Below are 17153 nucleotides of genomic sequence, written 5' to 3'. Positions count from 1 at the left end.
GAATGCTTCCAGACCAGGCCCTCAGCCAAACGACTCTGTGAGTAAAGGGAGGTTGAGGACGAGAAGGAACAAAAGAGTACCCACGTTTCCAAGGGCATTCCTGAAACAGGACTCCCAGTAATTCTTCAAGAAAAGCAAAGATGACCTGAGGCAATTGGAACTGTTGCCAAAGCAGCAGTGAAATAGACAGAAACAGGCCCTGTATTTCCAACAGTGATATTGATCTGAAATAAAAGTTCCCTTCAAAATGCCTCTGAGGTCTGACATTTCTGCTTGGCCCTAGGACTCTCTGTATTGCTCCCTGTGTACAGCCTGGCCGCATAAGTGGAGAGGGAGATGCTGGATTTGTGTATCACTGGTTGTCAGCTCCTAACGTTGTTAAACCTCACACAGGTGTGCTAGCCTTGAAATATAGAGTGTCACATACCTGAGTTTGAAAATAAAAGCACATTTCCAAACCTTTGGCAGCAGCTGAATGCCTCCTCATTTTGTGGAGCTGGGCCACAACCTTGCCCAACCCTGAATTAGAATCTACTTTTGGATAACAGTGCCTCCCAGAAGTCCCCAGCCCTCGGGTCACTATGGGCTCCCTCCCAGGGGCTGGATCAGTTCCTCTCCTTCTCATCCTCATTCCTGATCCTAGTTTCCTGTATCTTCCTGGCCTACGTTTCTTTGTTTGTTTGTTTCTTGTTTTTTTGTTTTAATTCATACATTTTGCTGTGATAGAGACTGTTAAGTTTTCACCAGTCTGATTTCCACATCTAGATTTTATTTTTTTTTAAGATTTTTTCAATGTGGACCATTTTTAAAGTCTTTTGTTGAATTTGTTACAATATTGTTTCTGTTTCATGATTTGGTTTTTTGGCTACAAGGCACGTGGGATCCTAGCTCCCCGACCAGGGATCGAACCTGCACCCCCTGCATTGGAAGGTGAAATCTTAACCGCTGGGCCACCAGGGAAGTCCCTAGTTATATTTTTTAGTCTTTTCTTGCAGCTAGGGGCAAGGGAATGCAGACCTTCCAGATCCAATTTCCTACATAGACTCTCCTGCCCAGTACTTTATATCCTCTATATTCCCCCTTCTGCCTGCCAAATTCAGAGCATGCAGTTGAGGACCTGAGGCCCGAGAAGTTGGTGGGACCACCAGGTGGAAGCCAAGTCTTTGAATGGGCGCTCACAGAATTCAACTGTGACATGAGCAAGAAATAAAATTTTAGTATATTAAGCCACTGAAATTCAGGAATGTTTGTTATAACCATTAGCCTACCCCAACTAATGCATACAGAACCAGAAACAGGGTACTTAAACAACAAATTTTCAAAATATGAGACCCTGGCTTATCAGTCAAGTGGCAGGAAACCAGAACACGGATATCAGGGACTAGAAATATGGTGACCTATGTTGTGAAGAAAACAAAAATATTTGGTAAAATCGTACCCAGGGTAACTTGAAAGACAGTCCATGGGCAGCCTATAGCTCTAGGAGAAGTGACTGGAAAGAATCAGAGCGTTGGAGTGTGTGAACCTTTATTGGCTGCCTTCTGAGAGGTATTGCAAGACAAAGAAGTACTTGGGAAAGAAATGGCTATTGGGAAACAGAAAGGAAAGAGGATATAGAGTTCTTAGATTGAGGCTTAGAAAACCTGACTCCTTCTAAACCCCAACCAGACTGAAAAGAGCTTGAGTGAAAAAGAAGCAATAAAACTTCTCAGCTGAATTAAGATCAGAGCAGCCCTATGGTAAAGGCCAGATTAAGAATATGGCCCTTTCATCTGTGGTTTCTAATGAACGCAGGGTAGCCGCCACTAAATTAGAGAGGGGGCAGCATAGGGCTGAGGAAGAGAAATACATCTTGAGAATTGTGACTGGGAAAGGATTTGGGGTGTGATTATCGTACATGGAATCAAATGGAAGCAAATAGATCAGAAACCTAAGTTTGTGAGGGAATTGTATTTATTGTACAGAGATACAAGCCAGGACTAAAAACTCCTTTGATTGTTAAGTTAGAAAACAACTTTTGGGATCCTAAGCTTATATCAGCAGAAAGCAGATTGTACAAGCTGTGCTACCCCCAAGGAGCCCGTACTCCCTAATTCCCACCACAAATGTGGCCAAGGAAGATTCTATCCAATGAAGGTGGACATGGGACGTGAGAGTTTCTCCTAGAAAGCAGAATCATGATCTAATCAAAGGTAGGTAACTGTGGTTGGCAAAATTTCTAAAATGCCTCCCCTCAAGATGTACCCCCTACCCCAATCCCTGGAACTTTTGACATCACTCCTGTCATGTTACATGGTGTGGTTGACTTTCAGTAGGGAGACCCTTTCTGGTTCTTTTTGTCCCTTCCTGTCTTCCTTCCTTCTTCCTTTTTGTAATACTTTATCAAATGCTTGAAGGCTAACTGTCTTTCAGGTGTGATGCTAGCTTTAAGGATAATGATGAAGAGAACACAATTGCTGCTTTCCTGTCTCTCTGGCTCCATGGTGATAGAGGAGTCATGTATATTTCTGAGGTCCCCGTAGCCTAGGTCTTGTGCTCGCCCAAGTAGTGAGGTCTAAGCTACAGCTATTTAAGGAATATTCCCCTGGTCCCTTAGAAGCTCTCTATGTTTGTGCAGAGCAGATTCTCCTCTCATTATTGCTGTCTTCCACACCAATATCTAACTTTATGACCAATAACTTTTGTATGGGAAAGAACTAGTTATCCATACACTATTCCTATAAATGACATTCCTTTTGGAGAAAACTAATAACCCTTTGCCCAAGGCATTACTCTCAAGCCAGAATTCCATAATTGCCATGGAAGATAAACCACTGAAACTCTAGCAGGGGAAACAGAGAGTGCAGACGGCTTGTGCACAGTGCAGATAAATCTCACATTCATCAAACAAAAAAGAGGAAGTCTAAATTGAATTTTCACCTATCAGAATATGAGAAGTTATCAAAGAGAGAGTTATTATATAAAGGACCCCTGTGGTGGCCACCATTGTAAAGTATTAAATGACTGATTTTGTAAATTGGCCCCCTAGTCATGTTTTGCATGAATTTTAAAGTGTCTGGTTTCTTTGAAGCAGGAATCACCTGTAGCGGGGTAGAAATTTCAAACATATAAAGAAATCCTGAAGGGAAGCATGAGGACTCTGTCCTTGGTATTTAAATAATCATTCATTTTCATGAGCCTCGGCCTCATTCCCCCACAGATCACAAGGATATGCAGTCGGAAATAAAAAAAAAAAACCCACTGATAGTGGGAGGAAAGGCAGCACAATCCATGCTCAGTTTCCTTTAGAGACAGAGGCATTCCTAAGAGTATATAAATGAGCGGGCTCCACGGTCAACAAGGAACCTCACCTCGTAAGCACTGAGCTGGCGGGGGAGGGAGGTGGTGGCAGGGAATATGGGAATTGGGGAAACCTTCAGCAGTTCACCCTGTGCTATCTGCCTTCCTCGTTTGTGTGTTTTCTGAGTCAGCATTAGCTAAATTTTCCAGAAAGCCATCCACAAAGTACAGCCTGGGCATTCAAGGGACGTCACTCATTTCCCCTAGTGACCTTGACAAGTCAGAAGCTTGAAAGCAGGGAAATCCGGATGTCTCAGTTATGAAGTGGAGCCGTGTGGGCCCCCACTTACTTCCAGAAGTCTCCATCCAGACTGGTGATCGTCTGCCTCTGATACTGCTGGTGCCCATCTGAGGTGCTCCTCTGGCTCTGAAGGGGCTGGCGCAATGGCCAAGTACTTCAGCCTGGTGTTGCTTCTTGCCTCCGTCTGGACCACAAGGCTCCTGGTCCAAGGCTCTCTCCGCACAGAAGGTAGGTTTCTTACCAGATTGCCAAGCTGAGGCAAGGCAAGATCTTGCAGATTGTCCTAAGACTACTAAGTTCTTGACTGAATTTCTGGGGTGGGATGGCACTCAGTGTCGACAGAAGGTCTCATTGGTAGTATTGCTCTGCCAGAAATGTTTTCACCGTGTTGTCAACTTCACCAAAGTGATTCTCATTTACCTTTATGTTATCTTGACTTTTATTTTTGGTTATGGGATATTTTTAATGAGAATATTTTGAAACAAAACATTGAGGAGAAATCACTTGTTTTAAAAAGTGTTTCATTGAAGAAGCAAAGCGTGATTGTGAAAAATTTTAAGCAATCACCTAGCCTGGGGAAAATGGTTAACTTTCACAGAATATTGGCCTGTTTTATATTTTTGGAAGTGTCAGTATCATTATTTTTAATTTTACTATACTATCATGGAATGCTTATGTTTTTAATATGCAGTAAATAGCAAATTAACTGAAAAAAATCTGTGAAAATGTAGGTTTGAAAATTAGTCATCAGCTCCCTACCAAAGGAATGACTTGAAATGATTCCTGGGCTTTGGAGCTGCCTAAATGGTAACCTCATTCTGCACTGTAGGCAAAACAAAATTGTAACCACAAATCACTCATTGCAGCTCTGGGCAAATGAAAATATGAGCACTTTAAAAGGAAAATTATGTGTTCCTCTGTTGGAAGATGCCCTGAGGTATAAAATATGTCCGGAACAGGCATCCAGAGTTGATTCCGATATTGTCATACTCCATTTTATGAGGGAGGTTAGAGTTAATATGGTTGATTTTTTTTTCAAATACCAGAACTGTTACTTTCAAATAAGTTTGGCCCTCTTTGACATCTCCCTGGGGAGACTATTCACTTTTCCCCAAAAATACTGCCATTAATCCTCAAACTATTATGGAAATTGTTCTTTGACATTGACTCAGCACAGTCTTTGGACCATCCTCAATAATGGCAAAATTTTCCTAAGGGAATTGAAATTTTGGAAACAACTGAAAGTTATACAGAGCCATGATTAGGGAAAAGGTGGTTGATGAAGGTGGATGGATGAGGATGGGCGCTAGCATTTTTGAGGGCCTATTTTTATGTACTATATATAGTATATAAAATATATATAAGAAATATATACATATATTTCTTAAGAAGACACTTTATAGATGAAGGAACAGGCTCAGTGAGGCCAAGCAACTTGCCTAATGTCATGAGGGCAGTAAATAATAAAGCTTGGGTTTGAATTCAGCTCTGATTCCTAGGCATATACTGTTTCTACTATGCTTGTTGTTTCCTAAGAATGTTTGAGGAAGGGGTTACTCAAATATCACTTGGATTCCAGCTCCCTGTTTTTGCCCTTAAATAGGAAAGCATAAAATCTATGAATATTTGTTGACTGTCTACTGTGGACCCAGCCTCCACTAGGTACAAGTTATATAATTTTAAAATTCTGACAAAAATTCTGTAAAGAATATATAACCATCCCCCTTTTACAGCTGAGAATGCTAACTTGCCCAAGGTCCCACAGCCAATTAACAATAGAAGAAATATCCAAAGCTAGGTCTATTGCCAAGAATAGGTCTATCATTACTCTTAACAATAATATTTAGAGTAAAAATGATGTATGATGAGAGTATCAAGACCACATTACAGTGTAATTAATATACCTTCTCTACAGGTATTCCCAAAGAAGCAGCCGTAAACAAGCTTATGAGTGAAATGGGCCAAATTCCAGGACAAATGGTGTATTCTGAGAGTTCAGCTCTAGTGGTGTGTGTGTGTATATGTGTGTTTGTGTGTGTGTTCATCTTCCCCCCACACTGCACAGTGGGAAGCAGAACAGCGTCCTAGTTAAGAACTGAGGTTTTAGTATCAATCATATTTGGGTTTGTGCCCCCAAACTGCCACCTAGTTGCTGTATATCCTTGGGCTCAGGAAAGTTACTTAATCTCCCTGAACCTCAATTTTCTGTCAAAAGAGACAGGGTTTGGCACAGAGTGGCATCTACAGGTGATAGAAGTTGGAATTAACATTGACATTAGTATTAATATCAGCGTTGGTGTAGGTATTAGTGTTAGTGCCCACAGTCATAAGAGGCTGTTCTGTCACAAACACTCATATTGGGTGTTGGCTCTCTGGTCTCTCTTTTGGTGAGAGCAGGGTCTGGAAGCAAACAAGGCTATCCACAAATACCATACATTTCCCTTCCCCCCAGCCCCCTGCTCCACAGCAAGGTCACATGGGGGACTTAGAAATGCTCCTTCCATGTTTGCAAGAAGAAACTTCCTTTAAATTTAGATACCACCTTAGACAGTGGTCAAAGCATTTGACAGTGCACAGATCTGTGTTCAAGCAATTACGTGGGAGATTGAAATGCCCTTTGGACTTTTGTGGATGAAGCCCAATTGGAACAAAGTACCAAAATGCAATGCAACTTTGCAATTTCATACAGGTCTATAAATCCCAGAACCCAGAGAGAAGGGATCAAAAGAATTCTCAGGTTTGTTAGATTTTGAGTAAGATATTATTTACATCTTAACTCTGCAACTGCCTCAGCTTCCCTAGGGAGATCAGTCATTAGCAGACTAAAACCAAAGTGCTTTGAAGGTAACATAATGATACTATGTTATGATTTATTGAGTGCCTACTATGTGGCAGGCACTATGCTAAGCATTTTTATTTGAATTAACTCATTTAACTTTCACCACCCTATACAATAGATACTGTTATTCTTTCAACTTTCTAAATATGGAAACTGAGGCTCCAAGAGATGAAGTAACCAGCCTAAATCCACAGAGCCAGCAAGCGACACAGGCTAGACTCAAATCCAGGTCTGACTTTAAAAGTCTACTTCCTTTATTTAGTTTCTCTGCCATGCAAGTTTTACTATCTGACTCCTCCAGGAACTTCTGAGTAAGCCTGCCCCCCAATGGTCAGAGAAGGTTCACTTTCTATTATACCAAGTGCAACATTTTTCAGCCCATCTCAGAAATAGTGCTGTCCCCAACAGACATTGGAGTATTGTTCACTATTCTGTTAACCAGAGCCCTGGATTCTATCTTTCTCAAAGTCTCAGACCCTTCATTTTATAGACTCCATAAAGGTTTGCAGAAGCTGCATCCCCTAGACTGCAGCCCGGGAACTGGTAGCCAAAGCCTCCACGTAATGAACAAGGAACCTGAGTGCAGTGAGGGACGATGGACTCGGACCTGGTGAGAGGTACAGCATGGATCCGGGCAAGCACCTTCCTAACCCAGCAGGATGTCCTTGTGGAAAATGTCTGGTCTGTGTCCTATTATTTCTAAACCTCAATCCCAGCTGCTGCGTTGAGGCAATGATGCTCTACTAGGAAGGAGAGCCTGAGGGCTAGGGGCAAGGACAGCAGTACATTGAGGGCCTATGTGATTCCTTTGCAGAGCTTTCCATCTCAGGACCATGCAGAATCATGGGGGTCACTCTTGTGAACAAAAGGACACACCCGCAGCTGAATTTCACAGAAGCCCAGGAGGCCTGTAGGCGCGTAGGACTAACTCTGGCCAGCAAAGAGCAGGTTGAAGCAGCATGGAAATCTGGCTTTGAGACCTGCAGGTGAGAAACAGCTGGATTCACAAACACTGTGGGAGCTCTTTTGGCTCTGTGCTCTTGTTCAGCAACAGAGATCAATGCATCCACTCAGGTCATGTGTATTCTGTTACAGCTATGGATGGGTTAAAAATCAGTTCGTGGTCATCCCTCGGATTATCCAGAACCCCAAGTGTGGGAAGAACGGAGTGGGCGTCCTGATTTGGAGAAGTTCACTCAACCAGCGGCACAGGGCCTATTGTCACAACTCATCTGGTGAGTCAGATCTGCAGCCTCTCCACGTGGCATGTTTTGTCTGGATTTCAATAGCTCTATAACCATTCTGAGAAGAGTAACCCTGAGCAGTAGCAGAAGCAATCATGGTGATGGCCACTGAATCCTCCCAAGACTGCCTCTTTGACCAGGGTAGAGGTGTCCCTCTCAAAGCAAAAAGTTAGAGAAAATATGACAGATTGGCAACATAGGGAGAGGGTATCCCTGTAGGCTCCATTACCCACCCCGCCTTCATCCTACAAGTTAAACAGGACGAAGGGAGGGAAACATCCACTATGGACAAAGCAAGGTACTAAGTTATCTCGCTGAACCTTGACAATCTCCATAGGAGGTGTGCTTTATCATCCCTATTTTGCAGAGGACATAAGTACGTTCGTCTAAGGTCTCCTTACTATGAAGATTCACACATAGATCTAACTCTTTCCTTTATCCCACATTCCTTTACAGGAGTGGAAATTCAGATGTTATATTAGATGTTTTTAAGAACAAGACCCAATTTTCATTTTATGAAGGAAGGAATTAAAGCTAGAAAATAGAACTGATTTGCTCACAGTCAGCCCTTTAACCTTCTTGGGAGACCTTGGAGGCCTTAGCCCAAGTGCTTTACCTAAGTAACTTCTCAGAAAGTTTTTCTTTGACTAAACACTTGTTCTCACTTTATCATAAGAACCTCTGTCTGATTTATTACTCTTCACACATACTCATAAATTTGACCTTCTGAAGGTCAGATGGGTCAGTGGTCATTCTCTAAGATCCGAGAGATAAAAGTGCACCCGCAGTGTTCTGTTGCCCAAAGGCAGCATGAGGTCCAAGAGGTTCTGTGAACCAGGGAGCCTTGGCCCAGGAAGGGCCGTGAAAGAGACTTCGTCCACTTTGCTCACTTCATGGATGAAATGACTGTAGCTCAGAATGGAGGTTTGCCTTATTCAAAGTCTTACAGTCAGCTAGAGGCCGAGTGAAGACTGGAACATAAGCTTCTTCCCATATTTTTTTCACCATCCTCCTCCCCTTGCCTCTGCCGCCTATCACTTTTGACTGTGGAATTGGTGGTTGGCATGCTTGCTCATCTGACGGCTAGTCCATGCCGGTCAAATGGCCTGGCCTTTTAACTTCCTGGCCTTCCTGCCAGCTGTCAGTGCAATGATAGGACACCCAGCCCTATGGACTAAATGAAAAGGAGTCAGGGGAGATGACTTGGATTTGCATGCTTCCTCGTGGTTTCATCTCACTTGTATTTCCATTCCCTGCGCTTCCTATATACTTAAAGTTAGCTGTAGATTCATGTTCGCTAGGTTTGGCAAAAATACTGGATAGACGATATTGTGTACTTTAGATCATATCCCAACAAAAGGCCCTTAATGTAAGTATGTCCCCCTATTACATGCTAACTTTGATCATTTGAATAAGACGGTGACTGCCAGACCTCTCTAATGAACTCAGATGTGTTTTCCCCTTTGCAATGAGGAGGTAACCTATAGTGTGACATTTTGGCACCATGTAAATAGTCTGACCCCCCAATCGTCTTTTACCTGATAGTTCAAGCAGACATTGATGATCCTAGCTGGAATCAATTATTATATGCAGGACTGCAAAATGATAATTTTCTACATCTATTCTTCCTTCTACATTTGTTAGCTGGCATTCTTTGGTAAAGAAGAATCTCTCTCTCTCTCTGTCTCTCTGTCTCTCTCTCTCTCACACACACACGTACACACACACGCACACACACACACATGTCCTCCCTCCCCTTTATACTACCATGGACATGTAGCATTTTACTTACTCTGTGTTCAATATGTTATAATCAATTTTACAATTATTATTCTTTTTGATGCTCAAATTGTCCGAAATTTGGCGAGTGGGAGCCCCTTCTAGTTGACTTTTGTTTTCATCCCATTAGTATTTGAGCAAGTCATTGCTTTCTGGCATGATAACATGTCCCAGGCTCACTTTGTACTTTCTTTATCCCACACATGGAATCAGCCATTTATTTCTCCAAAGGGCCTTGGTTCTTTTTAGTAGAGAATGTTGATTCGAAACCAAGATCTGCATGCAAGTTGTTCTTATTACTACTCTCATTTTCAATGCTTCTCAGTCCTTTTTAGTGGGCAGCTAGGAAAAAATATACATACATATATTGCATTTGCATTGATATTTCCAACTCATCAGTTCAAGTTTTTTCTTTGTTTACTGTGTTCTATACTTGCATGTTTTTTCTCTTATATGGAAAATTCTTGTTCCCAATAAATAATATATTTTCTTATCCTACAATAATTTCAAAATTATAAAAACAGCATTATTAGGAATAATAAACCTACTGAATGGAATTTGCAATTCCTTTGCATTTCTTTTAGTCCTCAGAAGACATCCCTCTAAGGATGTACTGTCAGAGAATTGTGTACAAAAGTGACTTGAGAAAATTTGCTACCCTGTGTGGTTATGTTATCATTTTGAAATAAATCAGGTTCACCTGCTTCTGTTTGCCATCTTTGTGAGGAACAGAGTTACCCTAGCCCTCATCGTCACACTAACCTAGGCTTACCCTATGCTTCTTTGTTTTTGTAACTTTCTTTCTTATTGCTATCTTGTGAGCTCTGAGGATCCCAGTAACCCTAAACCTGACCCCAAACCTTATCCTAATTGTCTTTCTTACTGCTATCTTTGTGAGCTTTGGGAATCAGACCAAAGTGTTTCTAATGCTCGGCGTGCACCACCTGTTTCATGTTGTTCCCTCTGCCACAATGCCCGTCCTCTTCATCACCTAGCTAACTTGTATTCTTTATTCAAGTCTCAAGTACCGTCTTCTTCAGGCAGCCTTTCTATACCCCTGACTCCTATCTTTCCTCTTGGACACCAACCACACTGTGTGTTTAATATCTATCAAAGCATTCAGCACATTCTAGAGAAATTATATTTGTAGTTTGGAGGGAAGGAGAGCCAGGTCCTAACGCTTCCAGGTGAGACACATTGTGCCCCCGACCAGTAAGGGACCACGGGATCAGATTGCCGTTGCTCCCTCACACGGCGGCCTTCCTGGCTACACTTAATGAACAGAGAGGCAAAGGAAACTAATTCTTACAGATATTACAGATTATGCCATAGATTCTGCTAGGCCCTACACATGTACTGTCTCGTTAATCCTCAGTGAAATGATACAAGTGTACCACTTCCACTTTCCAAGAGAAGTAGCTGATGCTTAGAGGGTGATTTGCTGTGGCAACAGTCAGTAAGGGACAGAGCCAGGATTTAAACCTTGGGCCCTGCCACTTCCACGTCACCTGGTGATGACCACACGTCAGTAATATACCAGGCCCAGGGTGGGTCCTTCACACGAGTATTTTTTTAAAGTTCCCCAGATGATTCTAACCTGCAGCCAGAGTTGAGAACCACTTTTCTCTAGAAGATCTCTAAGATATAAGTTTTAGAATTCCAGACAGTTCCGTGTTCTCCCATTTCTGTGCAATAGTCTCCTTCTTGGCTCCTGGTTGCCCTTTCTCCCATCTCTATTTCATCCTCCACACACCTCCTCTGATGATTACGTCCCTCCTCTTCTGCACAGCCTTGGGTGGCTTCCTATCAGAGAATCTGATGTGAACTATGAAGACTTGTGCACATAAAACTGGGCACATATGAGAACTTCTGTATGTCAGTTGGAAGGTCTGCTGCCCCCAGTTGAAAATTCCTTCTCCTACAGAATAAATTCCAAATTCTTTACCATGGCAATTATGACTCTTGATATACTGGCTCTGACCTATCTTCCCAGTCTCATCTCCTACTTGCAGTTTTTCCTGCTCCCCATCATGCGTACACCCTACACGCCAGCCACATTGTGCTCCTTGTCATTTTCTGACATACCTATACTTTCAAACTTCTGGATTCTTGGGTCACGCTGTTCTTATTGACTGGGATATCCTATTCCCTCTTCCATACTAGATGACCTGGAGCTCTATTCCAGCCATACCAGCCTTCTAGTCATCAAACATGCTGAGATTATTCAAATTCAGGCTCTTGAACTTCCTGTTCTCTTTACTTGGAATGCTTTTGCCCTAGATCTTCAATGACTTGCTACTTTCCATCATTCAGGTTTCAGCTTAAGTATCACCTCCCCAAAGAGACTTACTCTTATCACCTTATCCAAAGTATCTGTCCCCATTCCTGCCCCTTCCAGTTTGATCCTTATCCTGTCTAATTATCTTCTCAACATTTATCATCCTCTGAAATTTCTGGCTTTTTTTTTTATTATTATCTCTATCCTTCTTTCCAATAACACATAAGCCCTTACGAGCAAGGACTTGGTCTTATTTGCACCACATCCCTAGCATCTAGCACAGCACCTGGCACAGAGTTGGAGCTCAATAAATATTTGTTGAATGAGCGCATTAACCCTCCACATACTGCTTATGCCATCTCCTCTGTGAATTCCCAGTTATCGCCCCCTAGCCTCATCAAAATACTTCTGTCCTCTTGGAAACAGGAATCATCCCTTATTTGTCTCTGTATTCTCAGTTCCCAGCACAGTATATCGTGTTCAGTATACTTTTCCCCTGATACTAAAAAAAAATGTTCATTTTTTTGAAGGAAGTATATAGCACCTGCTTAAGAACGGGAAACGTAGCTAAAAATCCAGTGCGGCATTGGTGGTATAGTGGTGAGCATAGCTGCCTTCCAAAGTCTAGGGCAGAGTTCAAGGATGATGCCTATTTGAATAGAGGTCTTTTCAAAATGAAATGAATAGTATAAAATATTGACTGAATGCATGTGGTGTCAAAATGTTTTATCATGTTTACCATGGCCTTGGTTGGTAACTTTTACTTAATTTTCAAAAATAATAGAATAACTTCTTCTTCATGGCTAACATTCCAGCTGATGCTACCCACTATCACAAATAACTAGAGATTTAAAAGAGATGCAAATGCATATTGTAATATATTGCATGGCTCTGCCATTTACTGGCTATGTGATTTTAGGCAAGTTATTCAATTTCTCTGAATTTCAGTTTCTTCCTGTATAAATGAGGGTTTTATAAAATTGTTTAAGGAAGTGCCATGGTTGACTCAGAGCAAGATGTTCAACAAATATTAGTTTCCTCTCTACCGCATTCAACAGATCGGAGAGCAAACCTACATCCCTCCGGTCTCCCACCTCCTTTAAAAACAATTTTTTTTTTAATGAGCACAGAGAAATCTGGTTTTAGTAGATCTCTGTCCTCAAGTGGTGTCATGTGTGTATATTTGGTCTCCCCATCTACTCCTTTCTTCATTTCACTTTTCCTTCCTTCCTTTAGACATCAAGTATTGAGCATGTACTATGTGCCCGCCACATTGCACATACCATGATGACCAAGACAGACAGGAATCCTGCTTCCAGGGAGCTCACAGTCCAGTGGGGAGCAGTGTAGTGAGAATCATGACAAGGGAAGTACAAGGAGGTACAAGAATGTATGTCTAGGGATCCAATCTGGTCTTCAAGTCTGCCTAAGAAAGAGATATTCAGTCTGAGACCTGAGGGACAAGGAGGAGTTAATAAAGAGGGGCAAAGAGTCTTACAAGTGAAGAAAGCATTCAGGTCAAAGTTTTGGATGTTAGAGAAAGCATGTCAAAGAACTGAAGGAATTCTAGCATGGCGGGGGAACGAGAGAAAGACCGATCAGGTGAGGCTGGCCGTGTCAGCAGGGGCCAGATCATGGAAGGCCTTATAGGCTGTGCAGTACAGGCAGTCAGGGAAGGATTCTAAAGGAGGAAGTGATATGATTATCTTTACATTTTTGTAAGACCATTCCAGCTGCAGTATAAAGAGATCAGAGGAGAGTAAGACTAGAGACAGGCAGACCCATTAGGAGGCTATTGCAATACTTCTTTCTTATTTCACTTTTCCCTCCCCGGACAGATACCTGGGTTAACTCATGCTTTCCAGAAATTATCACCACCGATGATCCCATATTCAACACGGAAACTGCAACATACACAACAGAAATGATTGTCAGTGAGAGTACACACTCAGCGTTGTCTACTGATGGACCTGAGTCTATTACACCCACTGTGGCTCCTGCTCTGGCTTCCACTTCTATTCCACGGAAAAGAAAATTCATTTGTATAACGGAAGCTTTTATGGAAACGAGCACCATAGCTACAGAAACTGAATCGTATATTGAAAATAAAGCGGCATTCAAGAATGAACCTGTTGGGTTTGGAGGTAAAAACTTTCTGTCTGCATTATGTGTATGTGTTTGAGTGTGTGTGTGTGTGTGTGTGTGTGTGTGTGTGTGTGTGTGTGTGTGTAGCAGACAATACATAGAAACTAGCCTGTATCCAGATTGGGCACTCAGGACCTGACAAATACAAATAAAAGCTTAATGCAAATTCAAATTTCATAAAGTCCTAGAACTTGAGGTCTCTAAAGAACCTTAATGATTAAACTAAAAATCATGAGTCTAAAATAGCTTCACTTTTAAAACGCAAAGACTTTTCAGAATAAATTACTATCTACTCATATGCAGAAGTTTTTAAAGTACATATACACACCTTAAATGCCTATGATTAGCAAGTTCGTTTTCCTATTTAAAGGGTCTTACACTTGATTTGCTCCAAACTTGTCACCTCAAGGCCACAGAGAGGAAATGGACTCTGTCATATTGCAACTTATAGAGTAGGGAGAGCATGAGGCAAGGCCAAGGATTCTATAGGCAGGAAGCAAAGAAGCTCATGTGGGCCCAACGCCGTAAGTGGCCCCTGTGTGGTCACAGAGAAGGCTCTTCTGCTCTGTGGTCTCCATCACGTGTAAGGATGAGTCATTAGAAGAGCGGTGCACAGTAATGTCTACATGGAGGAACAAGGCGCGGTCTCTGTCTCCCCCAGGTGTTCCCACGACCCTGCTGGTGCTTGCACTCCTCTTCTTTGCTGCTGCAGCTGGCCTCGCGGTTTGCTACATCAAAAGGTGGGATTGTTGGCACATGGTTAGTCTCGTCATCTTTGTCACATCCATATCTTGTGTTTATCCAGGGTTTTTATCGACATTTCCTTCGTCCAGATGGAGATGGTAATCCTCTTATACTGTAAATGTTTTCCCTCACCTCACCTGTCCTCCCTACTGCCCAACCTTGCCTTTATTTCAGCACTTGTATGTTATCCAGCCTTTAGATACAGGTCAATGGCTGTCCCTTCGAATATCAAGAAATAAAAAGAAAAGATTGACATCTAGGGAAAAACGGATATGCTTTATTTGGTTTTCAATTCTTTGTTTTTGACGAGAGGGTGTTAAGGCCAGCCTAAAGTTTTGCCTGCAAACTTACCGTCCTATCTAAATGAATCCATCCAGGTGGGGATGGTTAAAGTATTTGAGGGTGCATGTGTTAGCATCTCTCTGAAATAAAAGTACCCAAGGTACTATGCCAATATGGGCCATCACAAAACATTATCTGTTGTTCTATGTGTTACGTAGAAGTCTCTCACTTTAATTTTGTGTTTATGCCTACAGGTATGTGAAGGCCTTCCCTTTTACAAACAAGAACCAGCAGAAGGAAATGATAGAAACTAAAGTAGTGAAGGAGGAGAAGGCCGATGATAGCAACCCTAATGAGGAATCAAAGAAAATGGATAAAAAACCCGAGGAGCCCAAGAGTCAACCCAAAACCACAGTGCGATGCCTGGAAGCTGAAGTTTAGATGGAAGCTGAAAGAAATAAGAGGACACACCTGAGGTTGTTTTCCTTCCTGATACACATCCTGGTCCCAGATGGGGAGCCTATAAAAGGTCCAAAGAACTAAACAAGCAAGTCTACCCTTGGTCCCTAACTAGAGTCAGCTCAGGGCTACCTTTGGACTCTGGAGTTCACCAAAGGGAATTCCCTTTTCCTTATTGCAATCCTTTCTGGATCCTACCCTCCTACCTCCAAAGCTTCCCACAACCTTTCTAGCCTGGTTATGTGCTAATAATATCCCAGTGGGAGAAAGGAGCTTGTGCAAAGCACCTGGACCTCAAACAGCTAATCAGAACCTGTTTGTCAAGAGGCCTTTAGGCTACCTGAGAATAGGTGAGCTGAGAGCCAAGAAACCATTGAGATCAAGGCTTTGTCTATTGATTGACTCTACAGCCCAGATCCTTTCTTCAGCTCTGGAAAGGAAACACTTATACCATCTGGCATGTCCTTCTGAGCCAGGCAAGAGAAAAAGAAGGAAGGAAAAGTTTAGCAGCTGAAGGACATGGAGATTCCCGTGACTTGAGACCTAATCTCTGTAAAACCAAAATAAATAGAGAAAAAGGATAAGGCTGAGGATATTAGCAGCATTTGTCAGTAGGGACTGTAAATACAGACAGGGTCAAAGTGTTCATCTCTGAATAATTCTAGTTGGAATCACTTTTTAGAACTTATACACACTTACTTTTCTCTCTCTCTCCTGCTGCTGCTATTTTCTCTAGAAGAACATACTTTCTAGGGAAAAGAAAGTATATTCTTTTCTCACCCCCCAAAAAAAATCTCTGAAAAATTTCTATTTTTATCAAGTTATAGAAATTATTACTGAATAAAATTACTGTGTTAAAAAGCAGTAAAATTTAATAAACATTTGCTGAATGCCTACTATATGTCAGGTACTGTGCAAGTTATTACATTCTATAATTGAAGATTATTAATAAAAAATTGCATATAGTAGAATGTATGAAGCTAATTTTTTTCAATGTTGATATCCCCAGCTTTCCACTTCCAAAACCAATTTTTTTTTTTGGCTGAGACTAATCTACTCATTATTTTCTCGTGACTATGGCAACAATTATAGCCTTAATTTATTATTAACATACCTAAAAAGTACATCATTACCTCTATACACCAAAGTACATTTTTTAGATGTCATTACCAAATGTATCACTAACTCTCCTTTTTCCAGCAAAAGGAGTCTGAGAGGTGCAGAAATATTTGTGCTGAAAAAATAAAAACATTTAGAAAATTCCTTTGCTCTCTTATTTACATAGATGCATTATACCTTTCGTGCAAAATTTAAGTGATCTGTTGTTTGCAAAAGTAAGAGAGACAACTTTGATAGCTGAAATACATTTGTAAACCCAAGAGTATATATATCACTATGTGAGGCTCTTCTTGCTTCAGATGGTCTTATTTTAAGTAGGTCAAGTATACACACATAAATTAGTCCTTTACTTTGGATTCAGGTTCTACATTCCAATCTGTTCCAGAGTTCACAGGAAGCTGGAGATTCAGATAGCTCCTTTGTCCTGTTTCTCTAACTTTCTCTCCCCCTCTCTCTAGTCTTTCTCTCTGAGATTGCTAATATCTTCTTCCCCTCACAGTTAACCCCACAATTCCATGATCCTTTCAACTCAGAGGCCATAACCTGTTGGCATAGTCTTTTATGGTTGTCCCACAAATATTAAAATTTGGCTTAATTGCCAAGAATTAAACATCAAGAGAATTCATATATTTGTATTTCCGTTCCCTTGAAAACTGGCAAGATCTGGAGCTAAAGAACCCATAT

At 41.6% G+C, this 17153-nt stretch overlaps 1 protein-coding gene across 1 annotated transcript; it reads left to right on the top strand.

The window, feature by feature from the left end:
• Positions 1-3551: 3551 nt before the first annotated feature.
• LYVE1 (lymphatic vessel endothelial hyaluronan receptor 1) lies at positions 3552-16603 on the top strand. The gene is made up of 6 exons (XM_082660935.1): positions 3552-3808; positions 7234-7405; positions 7515-7654; positions 13559-13864; positions 14527-14605; positions 15146-16603. Exons 1-6 carry the CDS (start codon positions 3724-3726, stop codon positions 15330-15332), a joined length of 969 nt encoding a protein of 322 aa, XP_082517061.1. The 5' UTR covers positions 3552-3723; the 3' UTR covers positions 15333-16603.
• Positions 16604-17153: the final 550 nt, after the last annotated feature.

Source organism: Grampus griseus (genome assembly GCF_964374135.1).
Source record: "Grampus griseus genome assembly, chromosome: 8".
NCBI lineage: Eukaryota > Metazoa > Chordata > Mammalia > Artiodactyla > Delphinidae > Grampus > Grampus griseus.
Note: the sequence above shows the minus strand (reverse complement) of the source record. Positions and strands in the feature narration are given on the sequence as shown.

What these genes read in the sequence shown, in the direction of transcription:
- LYVE1 (XM_082660935.1), top strand. Translation starts at nt 3,724, where the DNA reads ATGGCCAAGTACTTCAGCCTGGTGTTGCTTCTTGCCTCCGTCTGGACC. An exon ending in TCTGGCTTTGAGACCTGCAG is followed by an intron (nt 7,406 to 7,514) that starts GTGAGAAACAGC and finishes ATTCTGTTACAG; the next exon opens with CTATGGATGGGTTAAAAATC. An exon ending in CTATTGTCACAACTCATCTG is followed by an intron (nt 7,655 to 13,558) that starts GTGAGTCAGATC and finishes CTCCCCGGACAG; the next exon opens with ATACCTGGGTTAACTCATGC.